The 17,354-nt window shown below is 33.1% G+C and overlaps 2 protein-coding genes across 2 annotated transcripts; one reads left to right on the top strand and one right to left on the bottom strand.

The window, feature by feature from the left end:
- Positions 1 to 281: 281 nt before the first annotated feature.
- On the bottom strand, positions 282 to 1,848 carry LOC114752218 (UDP-glycosyltransferase 71K2-like). Its single transcript, XM_028940940.1, has one exon. It carries the CDS (start codon positions 1,827 to 1,829, stop codon positions 426 to 428), a length of 1,404 nt encoding a protein of 467 aa, XP_028796773.1. The 5' UTR covers positions 1,830 to 1,848; the 3' UTR covers positions 282 to 425.
- Positions 1,718 to 7,866, top strand: LOC114752215 (UDP-glycosyltransferase 71K2-like). The gene is made up of 4 exons (XM_028940938.1): positions 1,718 to 1,788; positions 6,470 to 6,761; positions 6,932 to 7,012; positions 7,135 to 7,866. Exons 2-4 carry the CDS (start codon positions 6,474 to 6,476, stop codon positions 7,864 to 7,866), a joined length of 1,101 nt encoding a protein of 366 aa, XP_028796771.1. The 5' UTR covers positions 1,718 to 1,788; positions 6,470 to 6,473.
- The last annotated feature ends 9,488 nt before the right edge of the window (positions 7,867 to 17,354 follow it).

Below are 17,354 nucleotides of genomic sequence, written 5' to 3'. Positions count from 1 at the left end.
CAGGAATACTAAAGGAACAAAGCATCATATCAGAAAATTGTTCAATCTAATAACAAACAAGGATTATATTTCATTACTTCACAATGATATACAAAAATTAACATGCTGCCGCAACTCTTGAACACGTGATACTTAAGAAGACTACCAAAACCAAGACAGACAAAATCCAAAGTACAAATTGCATAGTCATATAATGCCGCTTTCCAATTTGAAAGGCAACTCATTTACGGATTCTTAATGATATGAGCAAGCTGTTCTTTAGGTGGATCTATATCAAACTGCTAAAATCTTGAAACTTGACCTCTGTCTCTGATATATGATTCTGCTGGTTTCATGCCTGGTGTGTCTTTTATATCAAGAAAGCTTGTGTCTCTTGTATCAAGAAAGCAGCAATTTCATCTGTGAAATACAACCAAGAGCGTCCATCAGCTGCTATTTCTACAAATGAAATCCTCAATAAGCCTCCCTGTAGAAATGAATGATGATCCACCACTTGAGACAGCTTTCCTGGCCTTCTCTTTCATCTCTTGGACCTTCTTATGCACCTCGCTATCTCTATCCATCAACTGTGTTATTCCTCTCTCTATCTCATCTGCCAGAACAAGATCACCATCACTCCTGTAATCCAGTCTCATCTCGACCGCTAATCCGAATTCTTTCACCATTCTGAATGCATTTAGCTGTTGTTCTGCATATATAGGCCATGTCAAAATTGGTACTCCAAACCACAAGCTCTCCATTATTGAGTTCCACCCGCAATGAGATACAAACCCAACAATGGATTTGTGTGCTAGAACCTCAACCTGTGGTGCCCACCCACATATCATTCCATTGTCATGCGTTGATTCTAAGAAACCTTCTGTTAAGGTTCTGTCTGCATTGTCTTTAGTTGGTGGCGAACGCATAGCCCACAAGAATCTAACCCCACTATTCTTAAGTCCTTTTGCCAACTCTCTTGTTTGAGATGGACTTAAGCTTCCCATGCTACCAAAACAAAGAAACACAACGGAGGAAGGTGGTTGATCATCAAGCCATTTCATTATCTTTTCATGCTGAGCCTGATCCAAATTGGGGTTAGGCTGACCCTTGAGCTCAATCACAGGACCAACAGTATAAACTGGAGGGACTTTCTCGTCTTTAAGTATATCATCAATGGCATACTGCTCCAATTCTGAGAAGCTATTTACAACAATCCCCTTTGTCTCTGTGAAATTCTGAGCTAGCTTATAATAAGCAAAGTATCCCCCTTCTTTACTAAAAAGAGCATTAGGGAAAACCTTAGGAGGAACTGGATTGGAGAAACCTGGAATCAACAAGTCAGGACCAGAATCGCTGAACTCACCATCTATTTGGCGTTTCTGAAGGGAAAGCACAGTACCCAAAAATCCTGCATTTGTAGTCAGAAACAAATAAGAAGGAAGACCCAATTCCTTTCCCACATCAACCATGGACATACAGAAGAAATCAAGGACCAATCCAACAACTAGGTTTGAATCAGCCGTACGTAAGATGTTCTGTATAGTGGATTTGACGTGGGGTATAAGGCTTTCCATGAAGACATAGATGAAGTATTCTGGAGACTTCAGAAGCTCTGGTGAAGGTGGGTCTACTTCCGGAAGATCAACGAACCGGATTCGAGGTTGGGAGGCCAACACTGATTTGATATATGAATCTGAAAAGGGAGTGAATGGGAACTTAATGCAGAGGACTGTGAAGGAAATGCGAGAATCATGATCGATTATGCGCTTTGCGAACTCAAGAGCCGAAACCAAGTGACCAATTCCTGGCGAGGGAATGAAGATGAGCTCCGAGTTCTTCATGTCAGCCATTTTCTTTAGGCTTACTGGGTTTGTGAACCGTGAACGAAGAAGGATTCCCACCTCGCGCCAAGGCCCGCTTTTTTTACCCCTTTCTACGTGTGGCTGGTAATGTGATTTAGCATTGTTTTGACGCAGGCGGTCTATAATACTTTCTATTATCTTTTAATAATAATTTTTAAATAAAAATTTATAATTGGCTAGCTGGAAAATCATGTTTATATTTTATTGTTCATATGTAATTATTTATATTATATATAATTCATTTATTATTTATTTTATTAATTTAACATCGATTTAAAGATTTTTTTTTACATTCGAAAAAGTATTTTATTCTATTTTAAAATTAATGCATTAATTGTAATTTAAAATGCGATATCGCATACGTATTTTCAATATTCGTATATAAATACAAAATCTTATCTCAATAAAAATTTTGGAAGTAATTTTATAAGGACAAGAAATGCGAACAAGTCCAAAGTCAAGGCCAATTTTTTTAATAAAAAATTATTTTAAAAAATAAAAGAAGAAAGAAAGATTCCCAAGGACAAGTGGATTTCAATGTCAATATAATGCCATCAAGTTAGGTCAAGTGTCTCTTGATGCTTGGCTGTAAAGGAACGCAGGACTACATTATTTTCAATTTATTTATTTATTTTCAAAAAAATTATGGTGCCAGACAATAGCATATATTAATTAATTGATTCTATTATACTTTAAGCCTTCCAGAAGAGAAGCAAACTCACCGATTAAACAAGTGAGCATATAGTGTATATATATATATATATATATATATATATATATGTGACTTGTGATGTGTTAGAGAAACTTTCTGCAAATGCCTAATGAGAACATATAATATGCAAAAGCCTCTCTACTTGAATATCCCGGAGACTCTATTTATTGGCTACATTAATTTAGAGATTGAGGTTATGTTCGGTATGACGCTAGAAATAACTTATAAACACATTTTATGTAAATTGAAATAAAAATTTTTTAACATACTTATTTTGTATTCTATAAATCATGATTGAAAAGTTATTTATAAGTTATTTTAAATAGTTTCGAAATTTGGAGGAAGTTTTAAATGATTCTAGAGTTGAAGTCTTTGTAGGTTATTGCAAAGGCAGAAGTCTAGAGGAATTCTTACTCTATGCATGCTTGGTTATTTGGGAATGATTGCATCTTGGCTTTTAGGTTGATTTTCTTGAAACAAGAGTACTTTATAGCAGCTTATGGTAATACCGTTTTCGCAATAAAAGGATTGAGTTCGATCTGTTTGGATGTCCCTCCAAACCATAGTTTGGGGAAGAAACCAGCCAAATAGGGGCAGAAAATGTGAAACCATGGTTTCGATGGAAGTGGTTTAAAGTTGCTTCTGACTCAAATTTTCTAGACGTTGGTGTGAGCCCAACAGCATATGACAAAGCAGCCCCCATAATTGATGCCTCACTCTTCATTCCACACTCATTTCTTCACTATTTAATCTTATAATTTATAAATATATATACACATATTAATTATTTATTAGTTATATTATCTTATATATTATTAATTATGTTAGTAAAAATTATTTTATTAACAATTTTATTTCTTCAAATCAAAATATATTATAAAATCTATCACTTATATAATTATCATATTAATTTATGTCCTTTTTAATAATTTATACATGTAAAAAGTTCTTCTGGTAACAACTATCCAAACACTCTCACTTCTCAGAATCATTTTTTCATAAAATTTATTTTTTCCAGAATCTATTCTCTTTAGAATCTATTCTCCAGAAGCTATTCTCCAAATCATGGTTTGGTTTCATCCAAACACCCTCTGAGCATGTCTATGAACAATCAACTCCTCTTACTACTATCTTATTCTTTGGTCTAAAGATAATTGACCATTACAATAATGTCAATCTTTGGAGCATAGGATTAAATTTACCTCGTTTTGTGGATTTTGTTGTTTATTTGGTTTGGTTTTTGATGCATTGCTTTATGGTTTTTTTAATACTCCTCTGGTCCTAATTATAAGACCCAATTGACTTATTTGAGGAGATTAAGGAAGTAAGTTAAGTTGGTTATTTATAATAAATAAGTGTTGTTATTCCTAAAATATTCTTGCTAATTAAGTATATTGGCTAAAACTATCATTATTAGAAGGATTATCTTGGAAAAAAATGCATAAATATAAGAGAGAAAATGGATTGGGTCTTATAATTAGGACCAAATAAAAAGTCAAATTGGGTCTTATAATAAGGATCGGAGGAGTACAATGTTTGGTCTTTATAGTTTATTTTTATTTTCGTTTTATTTTCAATAATTTCAAACAATATATTTTAATCTTTTAAGAAACAAAATAGTTCAAATTTTTATTAAAGTGTAGAGATTAACGTTTTGAGGGATTAAAACTTGTGGTTTGAAACTATAGGGACTGAAATTAGAATAAAGACAAATTATAAGGACGTGTATTAATATTTTTTTATTAAACTTTTGTGGCTGTGTTTCATGGACCCGTGTGGGTCTTTTTAATGGTAATCTAATATAATGTCATTGTGGCCCAAGAAAAAAAAAGGCAAATAAATTGAATCAGCTCATGAATGTGTTAGACTATAATTTTTTCAATAAAAAGAAATTGAGAATAATGTCGTCATGACATCAAGCATCAAGACAGTCAACCTAATTTGATACCATTGACATCGGAGATCCAGTTGTTTTCGATGAATATTTTTTTAAAACAATTTTTTTATTGGAAAAAGATTAATTTGGGGTTTGATTTTAGTTGACATTATCTTGTCCTTATTATAAATTATTTCAAAATTTATATTAAGATGAGATTTTATAATTATACACAAATATTGAAAATATTTTAAATTACGCTCATACATTATGTTAAAGTATACTTTTAGTCATTTAACTTTATATAAGGTTTTATTTTTATTTTTTAACTTTAAAAAATATGTTTTTAATCCTTTAATCCTAAAACTGTTAGCAAAAAAAAATCTTGAGTGTTGATAAAACATTTTTTAAATGCTAACCTAGTAAGTTTAATTTTTAAAACAACTATAATTGTTAAAACAAGCATTACTTAAAACTTGCAATTTTAGAATTAAATAATTAAAGATATTTTTTTTAAAATTAAGAGGCCAAATTAAAATCTTATCTAAAGTAAAAAAAAAAACTAAATGTATATATTAATGTTATGATATTTGAACTCTCACCACTTGGTTAAGAGACCAAGTGAGATAACTAATAAGTCACACCTGCGTGGTTATTGAATCCCACCCTTCGGTGTGAAAAGCATCTCATGACCAGCCATTTACCTTTAAAATGCAAATATATATATTGAAAAGGATGAAAAGATAATAAAATAAACACTATATGAATCACATGTATAATTGTTTTTTCTTACAGCTATGAGAGTTAATATCATTATTAGTTCTTATAGTTTAATCAAATTTTGATTTTGATTCTTATAATTTCAAATCTTTTGGCTTTGCTCCCTATAATTTTATAATTTTTTGGTTTGAGTTAAACAAACGGTTCCCATACTTTTAATGAGTTTTTGTTTTAATTTTTATACTTAGTTAATTTTGTTTTAATTTTGAAAATTTTATCTCAAAAAATAATAAACATGATTTTCCAAATTTTAAATTTTATTTAAAATTTATGATTGAATATATAAAGTAGAAAAATATTCCCCTGGCTATTTAAAAGGAATTTTTTGGTCCTAAATAATATATAAGTATTAACAAACTCATTAGTTACTATTAACCAATGTTTTAAAAGCCGGACCGGAAGTCGAACCGGAAAGATCAACGGGTCATGGTTTAATCGGTCGGATCGGTCAGACCGTTTGGTCAGACCGGTGACGCAATAATTAATTTAAAACAATATTATATACATATAATTAGTATATATGAAAAATATCAAATTATTAAATAATTTAGAAATGCATTTAAATAATCTAAAATTATAATGAAATCATTGAAAATGGACTAAAACCTTATATATTTAAATTTATGTATGTTTAAAATATTTAATGATATTACAAATTATCAATTCATTCAAATCAAAATATTTTTTTAAAAGATAGACCAAATATCGAAACAAAAAGACTAGCGACTCACGATTTTAACACCACAATATATGAAATTTTCAATGAAATAATACTATATGGTTATAAATAGTCTAAAAATATATTAGGATATTTAAGGGGATCAATTTTTTTATTTTTCTTCTATTTTTTTAAAAAATTTTAGTATTTTTCAGTCAGGCTAAAAAAACCGTCCGGTTTTCTGAAAACCGTTCCGGTTCCCGGTCCAACTCCGGTTTCCGGCTTAATAACGGCTCAACTCTGGTCCAATCCGGCTCAACTATGTGAACGGTTTTTTGGTCCAAACCGAGTCGTTAACGAGTCCGGGCGACGGTTCAACCGGTCCGACCGTCCGGTCCGGTCCGGTTCTTTAATCATTGCTATTAACTTCACCCTTGTTAATAATCAAGGTTTAGTGTTACGAGAGAATTAGTTAAAAAGGGAGTAAACCAATAGAGTACCTGCATCAAAACAATCAAAAATTAATTTATTACCAAACATACGTGCAAGAAAACGGTCATTTGAGAATCATTCTTTCATGCATAGTCGACAAAGAAAATGGTTGACATGAAGAACTCAGAGCTCATCTTCATCCCCTCGCCGGGGATTGGCCACTTGGTTTCGGCTCTTGAGTTCGCAAAGCGCGTAATCGATTACGATTCTCGCATTTCCTTCACAATCCTCTGCATTAAGTTCCCATTCACTGCTTTTTCTAATTCATACATCAAATCAGTGTTGGCCTCCCAACCTCGAATCCGACTAATTGATCTTCCTGAAGTAGACCCTCCTCCACCAGAGCCTCTGAAACCTCCAGTGTATTTAATTTATGTCTTCACGGAAAGACTTATACCCCACGTCAAATCCACCATATAGAACATCTTACGTACGGCTGATTCAAACCCAGTTGTTGGATTGGTCCTTGATTTGTTCTGTATGTCCATGGTTGACGTGGGAAAGGAATTGGGTCTTCTTATTTGTTTCTGACCACAAATGCAGGATTTTTGGGTACTATGCTTTCCCTTCAGAAACGCCAAATTGATGATGAATTCAAGGATTCTGGTCCTGAGTTGTTGATCCCAGGTTTCTCCAATCTAGTTCCTCCTAAGGTTTTGCCTAATTCTCTTTTTAGTAAAGAAAGGGGATATTTTGCTTATTATAAGCTAGCTCAGAATTTCACAGAGACAAATTAAAGGGGATTGTTGTAAATAGCTTCTCAGAATTGGAGCAGTATGCCATTGATGATATACTTAAAGACGAGAAAGTCCCTCCAATTTATACTGTTGGACCTTTGATTGAGCTAAAGGGTCAGCCTAACTCAAATTTGGATCAGGCTCAGCATGTAAAGACAATGAAATGGCTTGATGATCAACCACCTTCCTCCGTTGTGTTTCTTTGTTTCGGTAGCATGGGAATCTTAAGTCCATCTCAAACAAGAGAATTAGCAGAAGGACTTAAGAATAGTGGGGTTAGATTCTTGTGGGCTATGCGCTCACCTCCAACAAAAGACCATGCAGACAGAACCTTAACAGAAGGTTTCTTAGAATCAACGCATGACAATGGAATGATATGCGGGTGGGCACCACAGGTTGGGGTTCTGGCACACAAATCCATTGTTGGGTTTGTATCTCACTGTGGGTGGAACTCAATAATGGAGAGCTTGTGGTTTGGAGTACCAATTTTGAGATGGCCTATATATGCAGAACAACAGCTAAATGCATTCAGAATGGTGAGGGAATTTGGATTAGCGGTGGAATTGATACTGGATTACAGGAGTGATGGTGATCTTGTTCTGGCAGATGAGATAGAGAGAGGAATAACACAGTTGACGGATAGAGATAGCGAGGTGCGTAAGAAGGTACAAGAGATGAAAGAGAAGGCCAGGAAAGCCGTCTCAAGTGGTGGATCATCATTCATTTCTACAGGGAGACTTATTGAGGATATCATTGATAGAAATATATAGCAGCTGATGGAGGCTCTTGGTTGTATTTCACAGATGAAATTGCTGCTTCAATTTAGCAGTTTGTGGTTCCTCTATTATATATGTGCAGCTCCGGAGCAGCATAATTATTACTCATATCATAAGAATTTATAAACGAATTGCCTTTCAAATAGGAAAGTCTGCACTATACTCCTCTGATCTTAAAAATAAAACCTATTTTATAATATAAATTACACTATAAAATGAGTCTAATATTTAAAACTGGAAGAGTAACTGTGTAAGTTAATGTTTGTGTATCGTTGTGAAAAAAATTTAATGAAATATAATCCTTGATGGGAATGACCAACTTTCTGATATGATGCTTTGTTTAAATTGAATTACTGCCTGTGGCTTCTCATTTAATGGGTACCGAAGAGGGACATGGTTTCTTTCCATGCTTCAGACATGATTTCTTTCCATGCTTCAGACATGAACTCGCAACCTGTGTTTCATTCAGTAAAGGCATCTTTAGTTTGATGCAAGTTATCTAAGTCAAGGGGTTCATTAACAGCAAGGGATTCTTGGGAAATCCTAGGAAATCTCGAACATTGTGCAATGAAAATGCTCCAAGTCGAATAATTTTAAGGGAAAATTTTAATTCAGCATCACTGTAGCCTGTAGGTAATTTATATCAGTCAACTTCTAAAACATTTCAAAACTTCAGTCAATCTCCTAGAATCAAAATGAAACTAAAATTTAAGCATAAAATTACAATAACACACCTTTTTAAACAATTTTTTTTTCTAACTTATTATAAGTTTTGCAATATTTATATTTCTTGTGAATAGTTGAATTTAGGTTGTGAATGGCTAAATTTTTATTGTAAATCAATGAATTGCATTTGTTCATTTACATTCAAACACTTACATTTGGGGCTATAAATTCCTTTATGTTTCTTGTGAATTTCTAAATTTGGGTTGTAAATCTATGAATTTTTGTTATAAATCCTTGAAATCTCATTTACTCATTCACATCTAAATACTTTGCATTTGGGGTTATAAATTTCATTACGTTACTCGTATATCATCAATTTTGTTGTAAATTGTTGAATTTCACATGTTCATTTACATTTAGACATTTGCATTTATTTTGTTTATATATTTTTCTTTGCATCATATGACTAAATAGTTTGATTTACTTTTGATGTGCTAATGAATAATGAATTCAAAATCCACCTGAGCACCTTATTTTAAAAAAAATTCTCTGACTGCTGGAGCTCTAACCATTAGCTACAGCCACCTAAGTGTCAGTGGTCGAAGCTTAGGTAACAATTAATTTTTTTTTAAAAAAGAGGAGAATTATTGTAACTTTATCCTTAAATTTGAATTTCATTTTGGTCCTAGGGTTTACCTGAAGTTTTGAAATGTTTTGAAGGTTGACTAATATTAATTATACATAGTGGCCCTAAATTGAAATTTTTCCTAATTTTAATCTACCTATCAACTTACTCACTTCTATTAATTTGCTGTTTTAAAAAAATAAAAATGCTGAGGGCTTTGTGATTCCTTTATTGTCCCTCGTCCCTGTGTTGCCAACTCTTCTCCCATCTTAAACTCTATCCCTTCTTCCCTTTATCTCTTCATTCTCTTGTCATACACCTGAAAACACTACTAAAAAAAAGATCATTTTTGTCTATTCTGGAGGCTCTTTTTCATCTGTTTAAAAGGGGACATGGACAAAGGAGACGTAGATAGAAGTTTGATATGCGTCTATTATTAATAGATGAATATAGGACATCATATTCGTCTGTTCTTCTTAAATAGACGAATATGTGTCCCTATATTCTTCTGTTGTAGAACAGACGAATATGATGGACACATATTCGTTTGGTCAAGCAGAATAGATGAATATGTTAAGAAAAAAAAATTTCTACCTGTGAAATTGCTCGTTTTCTTTACAAAAAACCAACCCTGAAAGATGGAAGAACCAAAAACAGAGCACAAGTTGACACTATAAAAAAAAAAAAGGAAATTAGCGACGGAATTTAGCATATAATTTTATTCCATCACTAATCCGTCACTAAATTAGCGACGGGGATTTAGTGAGGAAAATTTCTGTCACTAAATTAGCCAGGGATTAGTGACAAAATTCTATTCTATCACTAAATTAGAGACGGATTAGTGACGGAATTTTATTTCGTCACTAAATCCTGTCAAAAGTATGCCACTAATTTTGTTTTAAATGATTAGCGACGGAAATTAGTGACAGAATTTTTTCATCACTAATTTCTGTTATTAATTTGTCGCTAACTCAATCAACAAAATATGTGATGGAATTTTTTCGTCACTAATTTTCATCACTAATCTGTCACTAACTCCCATCACAAAACATTTTGTGACGGAAATCAGTGATGGAATTTTTCTGTCACTGATTTCTGTAACTAATCTGTTGCAAAAAATATAATATAAATATATAATATAATTTTTAAAATTATTATTAAAAAATATAAAATATCATATTTTCAAATAATATATTATAGAAAAATTTAAAAAAATATTATAAAAAATAAAAATATACAGTATACAACGTACTATATTTCATTTAAATATATGATAAAAAAAAATATTATTTTATACTAATTTTTACTAATATAAAAAATTAAATTTAAATAAATATAATATATTAAATTATATAATATATATTAATTATGTATAGAATATTTATTAATATATTTGTATTTGTTATTAGAAATATTATATATATTTATTTTTGTATAAAAATTTCGCAGGTGCTTCTTAGCTCAACTGGCAAATGCTTTAGCACGCGTACAGGAGGTCCTAGTGAGTGGGTAGACAGGTGGCGGCTGGTGATGACATGGGAGCTCACAATGAGGGACACATGGCGATGACGTGCAACATGGAGAGAGGGTAGATGAGGTGACGACCAGTAATGACGTGGAAGCTCACAGTGATGAACATGTGGTGATGACATGGCAACATGGGAGAGAGGGTTGATGAGGTGGTAGCCAGTGATGATGTGGAAGCTCACAGTGATGGACACGTGGCGATGACGTGGATGAGGGGGATGATATGGCTACATGGAAGAGAGAGGAGAATGTAAGGTGGTAGCCGATGATGAGGTGGTGGTCACAAACACGACACGTGGTGTAATTAATTATTGCCACATGGTATTTTAAATTTACAAAATAAAAAAAATTAGTGACGAATTTGTGACGAAAAATTCCATCACCAATTTGTGATGGAAATTTCCGTCACAAATCCGTTGCTATTTGTGATAGAATTTTTGTATTTTGTAGGATATCTGTCATTAATTAGCGATAAAAATTAGTGACAAAAAATTTTCACCACTAATTTCTATTGCTAATTTATCAGTAATTCGTCACTAATTAGTGATGGTGGAATTAGTGACAGGAAAAATTTTCGTCGCTAACTAAATTCTGTCACTAATCCCTCGCTAATTTTAATTAGTTATGGAAATTTTGTCACTAAATTCCATCACTAATTTGATGTTTTCGGTAGTGTGAATTCAATCAAAATAACAGTAATCCAGTAGAATCAAATCCATTCCATACAAAAGAATCCACAATACTAACATTCTAACCATATGTTTTAACTATCAAAATAACCCTACACATCATGATACAAGAAACTTCGGTATCATCTAACCCTTTTAGCCTCATGTATCATTTTGAGAATAAAACTCTTGAAGAAATTGTCTGCCAAACAATCTCAAATAGCATCAATTTCTTCATCAGTGTAGCAGTTGTCATCAAAAAATATGTAAGTAATAAGAAGATTGAATTCATCAAGATTTTGAATTAAAGAAAAACAATTCAATAGAAGAAAAAATCATAATTAAACTAATTATCACCATCTCAAAATTTTTAATACATTCAGACTCAATAATTTTGTACATGAAATGGATAATATAATATCCGCACTCTGTACTTCCTGGTTGTAGATGACATTGTAAAATCAAAGTGAGTAGGAAAGATGAATATGTATATATGTAGTTGATGACATTAAAGAATTGAAAAAGGAAGAAATACTTACTTTTGGTTTGTGCCAAACAGTCTTGCCATTTTTTCCTTACGCTTCCGACCCCGTATATAATATGTCTTCAAAGACCTATGACGAAATAGAAATGACCAAACATTAGAATAACTTAATAAAGTAGGAAAACTAAATATATGACGACAGAACATACGTGGTGAAGACACATTTCATTTCGCTACTTGGGGGACGCCCCAATGAATCAAACCAGTAAAAGACATTATCTCTAGGGCAAGGAATGCACAATGACCAATGTCCACTAAAAATAAAAATGAAAGGAAGCTAGTAAATATTCATTGAAAATAAATATATAAATACACAAATGTAGATATAAGCTACTTACTTTTCAATGATTGGAGTAAAATAACAAGGTAAGTCAGTGTCTGCAATGGTATTATCCACATATCTTATTTACCTATCAATGATATTCTTCAAAGGTTGCAAAGCAGCTAGACACATGAATCCATACAAATGTCCCTCTCCCGTAGAAACACACAAGTTGTGAAAGTAGCTATCATAATCAATTTAGTATGAAACAAAAATTAGTTCATATATATAAGTTAAAATGAGCAATTAGAGAATATAAATCATAAAATAGAATTAAATTATTGCCAGTTGAATCCACGCAATGTCCAGCTGATCTATGGATTGAAAGTCCTTGAGATCCTTTTGATCCAATCCAAAATGATATGTCCTTTGCTCCTGCACAATCCCAATAGGCATTTGTATATTGACTTTGTTAATTGATTTGTAAATGTCATATAGTTGTGCCAAACAGGAAAATTTAGTAGCATCTTCAACATCCTAATAGAAAGATAGAATAAAGGTAAGTAACATAAGTAGTATATGAAAGAGAAATTAGAACATGCTAGTGTGTTTAGTACCATGGGAGATATGATGTCAATGAGTATTTTAAGCCATAAAATGACAAATTCTTTTGCTTGTCCTAGCTTGCCAACCTCGTCACTGGGGAATGGCACATCTGCATCTATCTCCTCCTCTCGAACAGCCGTAACCATTACCTTGACCAAGTTCGCTGGAATTTTTTGATAATGAATTTTAGACCCTTGTGTGTATTTAATGGCATTGGCAATATCACACATATTTGAGTCATCTAAATAGAGAACACAATGTTCTTCATCATTTAGTGTGGGACTAGGTTCAAACAGAGCTGACGGCACTTGTGGATTGAAGCTCCCTTTTGTGCTTCCACAGGTTGGGGAATTCTAAGTACATGGTACAAATAAAAGAATGGAATTAAATGGAAACAATATTGGCAAAATTCAAAACAAATTAATTAAGTTGTGATTAATTTTATACCTGTAGTGTACGTTCTTCTTGTTGAAATTGCCCAATTCGCACGTTTAAGGCCAAAGATCACATCTCCTCCCGAATCTCAAACATAAACTTGTTTTTGAAGAATTGATGAACCTCATCACATGTCATATAATCTTTGGGGGAAGCATTACAAGGTGGGGGGATTGTGAGACCGTGGGGGTGGGTTTGGGGAAGTTACAGTGATGGGGGAACGTCGAGGGGGGGCCGAATGGGGGGTGTGAATAGGGGAAACGGTGTGTGGGGGGTTTTGGGGGGTAGGGGGCTGATAAGAGGTGGGAGTTGTAGGGTAGGGGCCGAGTTAGGGGGTTTAGAGGAGTGGGCAAGAGTTACAAGTTAGGGGGAATGGAATTGAAGGTTTTAGGAGCTGAAATTGAAGGAATAGAATTGAAGGAGAGGGCGAAAATGGGCATGGGGGTGTGCTAAAGGAGGGAGTAGTAGAGTGTTTTTGGGGAGAGTGGGGGGTAGGAATAAGTTAAAAGAGGGCTGGGGTAGACGAATAGGTCCTCAAACAAGGCCCATATTCGTCTGGTTAACTGACCAAACAAATATGATGGGCTTATACTTGTCTGGTCCAATGGACGAGATGAGTATATGGCCCATACGCGTCTGTTTTGGCTGAACAAACAAGTAGGGGACCTATACTCGTCTGTTTCAGTTAACCAAATGAAGATATCATTCTTTTTTCATCTGTTTTCAATTTCAGACAAAAATAGGGGAAGAAAATGAACCTTTTTGTAGTAGAAGTTTGATATATTAAGAATGTAGACTGTACATTCAGATGTGTTGTCTCTTGATCTTATGGCTTGGGAATGGAACAAGGTAATAGGTTGGAGTTTTCATATCTTTATATACCATTTTTATTCTAAACTCTATACCATTAAAATAACTACTAAAAAATTAAAAAACTGGACCTTTCATGTTAAATTTGGACAATCCAAATTAGATGATGAATAATGAAACTCAATTTATGGGCAGTAGAGGTGTGAGACTAGGGGTGGAAACATATCAAATTTGTCTTGTAACAAGTTGGCCTATGCCTAACCTGCAACCTATCATGTTTTTTTTTTTTAAGTTAAGCCTCAGCATGTACAAAACCTGGCTTGATTTGTTGATGCCTTTTAAAAAGCCTATATCTTTTAAAAAAAATATTCACTAGTGCAAGAAAGTCTTCTTACCCGAGATAAAAAAAGGACTAAAAATATCTTTGTTAAAATTAAAGTACCAAACTAAAGCTTTGTATAAAGTTAAATGATCAATATTCAAGATTTCAATATATATTACTCCTCTGGTCCTAAATATAAGACCCCTTTTGTAGTTTAATTTAGACTACAAAAGGAGTCTTATATTTAGGACCAGAGGAGTAACATTTTGTTTAACAGTTTTAAAGCTAAAAAACTAAAAATATGCTTTTAAAATTAAGAAACCAAACCAAAACATTGTGTAAAATTAAAAGATTAAAAAATAATATAGCCAAAGAAAAATGAAGAGAAAATTATTATATTCACCAAATTGTTGGCATATAATTTTTTTTAATGTATTTTGTGTTTTTTACTTTATAGAATTAGACAAACTTAGAAAAGTAATAGATGCAATTGGAAGAGATTATTTTAGTGGAGAAAAGAGAAGTAATGGAGATATTACTATTACATAATTACAAATATTTGACGCATCATATTTGACTGTTATAACAAAACTGTGAAATAAGATGAGGTGGCATTTACCAGAGAAAAACTTGACGGTTTTAAAAGGAACAATCAAATATTTTTTTAAGAATACTTGATAGTTATACTGAAAAGCTGTTAAGTATTTGATTTTAAAACCCCCAAATCTATTTATTTCTCTTGACCTCGTTTTGGAATTTCAGGGACCCTTCTTCTTTCAAGCTCTACCTAGATCTCGCAGACTTATAATCCCCATCCCTACCTCATTTTCAGCCTTTCCTTTTGGCTCTTGTGGTTCTTGCAACATCATCATTGCACAGTGTGGTCGTCCTCCATTATCGTCATTGTCGAAGCTTGTTCTCTAAAGTTTACAGCTTCAGGTTGGCCGTTGTTCTTCGTTAAATCCCTAATCTGTTGTTGTTGTTCCTTCCAAATGGTTTTAGTTGATAGGATGAGCAATTATTTTTGCTCCGTTATCGCTTCTGTGTATTGTTCGGCTGAGGAATATGGTTTTTTTTTTTTGCATTTGAATCAAACAGCACTAGGATTGTGTTTTTGGTAATGGAGGAAGCTTATGTCTGGGTAATGGAGGAAATGACATCATTGTAATAAGAAGCCTCTTCTTTTTTATTTTGAATGTTTGATTGAGTTTTTTTGCCTTTATTTGACATAAAATCAGAACCCTATAAAACCTAGTTGCTACTTTAAGTGTTAGGGGGAGATAGAATAAGCTGGTTAGTGGAATGGAGGGAAGTAGAGAGACTTGCTCAATAAGGAGGTTCCTGGTTGATGTATTTGAAGTATGTTTATCAATTTAAGCATCTTGATTGAGTTTTGTGATATTGACTTATTAAGTATGTTTAAGTGTTTGATAATTATGTTGGTAAATTTGATTTAAGATGCAAGTTGATAGCTTTTTTCATGCTCTTTTAGCATAAATTCTTTTTTTGTTATTGAAATTGATTTGAGTGTCCCATGTTTTATATAATTATAAATTATTGAATGTTAATTAATTTGTATGTTGTTAGTGAAATTGCCTTATGGTTTGCTGCTAAATACTTTATTTGAAGTAAAATGGAGGGCATAAAGCCCGGGAAATACTAAGTTATAAGCCATTATACTGCCAAATTTTTTTCCAAATGGAATAGCATATTATTAGTAGAATATTTTTCAAAGAAGATGAAGTTTTTTGGTTTGGGTTAGAATATATTCTCACAATATCTTTGAGTTGCTGATCACTTTTTTTTTCCCTAAATGATTCATCTTAGTTGGGGATCATGGGTAAGGAATGATGTCTGCCTATCGTCTATCAAAGGAATATGGGATGGGGGGATGGATTAAGTTTATTAAGTTTGTGATTGAGCATGCCAATTATCGCAATAGGATTATTTGCCCTTGTCTTAAGTGTTGCCTTCTGAAGTGGGTTTCACCATCCGATTGTGAGAGCCACTTAATTATCAATGGAATTGATCAAGTTATAAGTACTGGACAAAGCATGGAGAGACAAGAGATGCGAATAATAGTACTCGAAGGCATAGTGAAACCTGTAGATAATAATTTGACATAAGTACATATGAAGCTGACCGTTTTGAGGATATGACCAATGCGATTGAGCTGGAACTTTAGGATCGTCCTGAAATGTTTGACAACTCGAAATGTGATGCTAAGATACCTCTATATGAAGGTTATACCGATTTCACAAAATTTTCTATAATGTTAAAAATATGTAATTTGAAGGCAAGAAATGGGTGGACTGACACCAGCTTCACAGAACTCTTTTTGCTTGTTAAACAAATGCTACTGAAAGAAAACGAGCTTCCAAGCAAAACGTATGACGCAAAGCAAGTATTGTGCTCTGTCGACCTTAGCTATGAGAAGATACATGCTTGCCCCAACGATTACATTTTGTTTAGGAAGGAGTATAAGTCACTAAGTGTCCTTAGTGTAATGTGTCAGACTACCAAGAGAATGAAGAGCCTGAAGAAGAAGGCTGTAACATCCAAAATATTTATTCTTAGTTTTAAGTTTTATTAAAAGAAGATTAATTTATAGTATTTAAATTTAATTACTACTTAAATTATAAATCATAATTTTGGAAAAAAAATTATATATAAATATAATTTTAAAAAAATATTAGACAAAAAATTTAAAAAAAACAATAAAATAAGGCAAGTGGGTGGCACGTGGCCCCCACTGCCGTTGTTGAAGGAGGGGGGAATCCCCTTCATGGGCCTTGGCCTTCATTTAAAAAAATAAATAAATGAAAGGCATTTGAATAGTAGGGGTCACATGTACCTAGGGGTGGAGATAGGGCCAGGCCAAGCCAGGCTTCACCCTTAATAGGTTAGGCTTGTGGTAAAATTGTTGGCCTGAGCCTGGCCTGAGACTTGTGAAAGGTCTTTATTCAACCTAAACCTAGCCTAGCCTATGGCTTGTTAAGATAAGAATCCAAGTCAAT

The sequence above is a fragment of the Neltuma alba genome, unplaced genomic scaffold (genome assembly GCF_004799145.2).
Source record: "Neltuma alba isolate B1F8T4 unplaced genomic scaffold, ASM479914v2 tig00007286_pilon, whole genome shotgun sequence".
NCBI lineage: Eukaryota > Viridiplantae > Streptophyta > Magnoliopsida > Fabales > Fabaceae > Neltuma > Neltuma alba.
Note: the sequence above shows the minus strand (reverse complement) of the source record. Positions and strands in the feature narration are given on the sequence as shown.

What these genes read in the sequence shown, in the direction of transcription:
- LOC114752218 (XM_028940940.1), bottom strand. Translation starts at nt 1,829, where the DNA reads ATGGCTGACATGAAGAACTCGGAGCTCATCTTCATTCCCTCGCCAGGA.
- LOC114752215 (XM_028940938.1), top strand. Translation starts at nt 6,474, where the DNA reads ATGAAGAACTCAGAGCTCATCTTCATCCCCTCGCCGGGGATTGGCCAC. An exon ending in CGGAAAGACTTATACCCCAC is followed by an intron (nt 6,762 to 6,931) that starts GTCAAATCCACC and finishes CTTTCCCTTCAG; the next exon opens with AAACGCCAAATTGATGATGA. An exon ending in CCAATCTAGTTCCTCCTAAG is followed by an intron (nt 7,013 to 7,134) that starts GTTTTGCCTAAT and finishes GAATTGGAGCAG; the next exon opens with TATGCCATTGATGATATACT.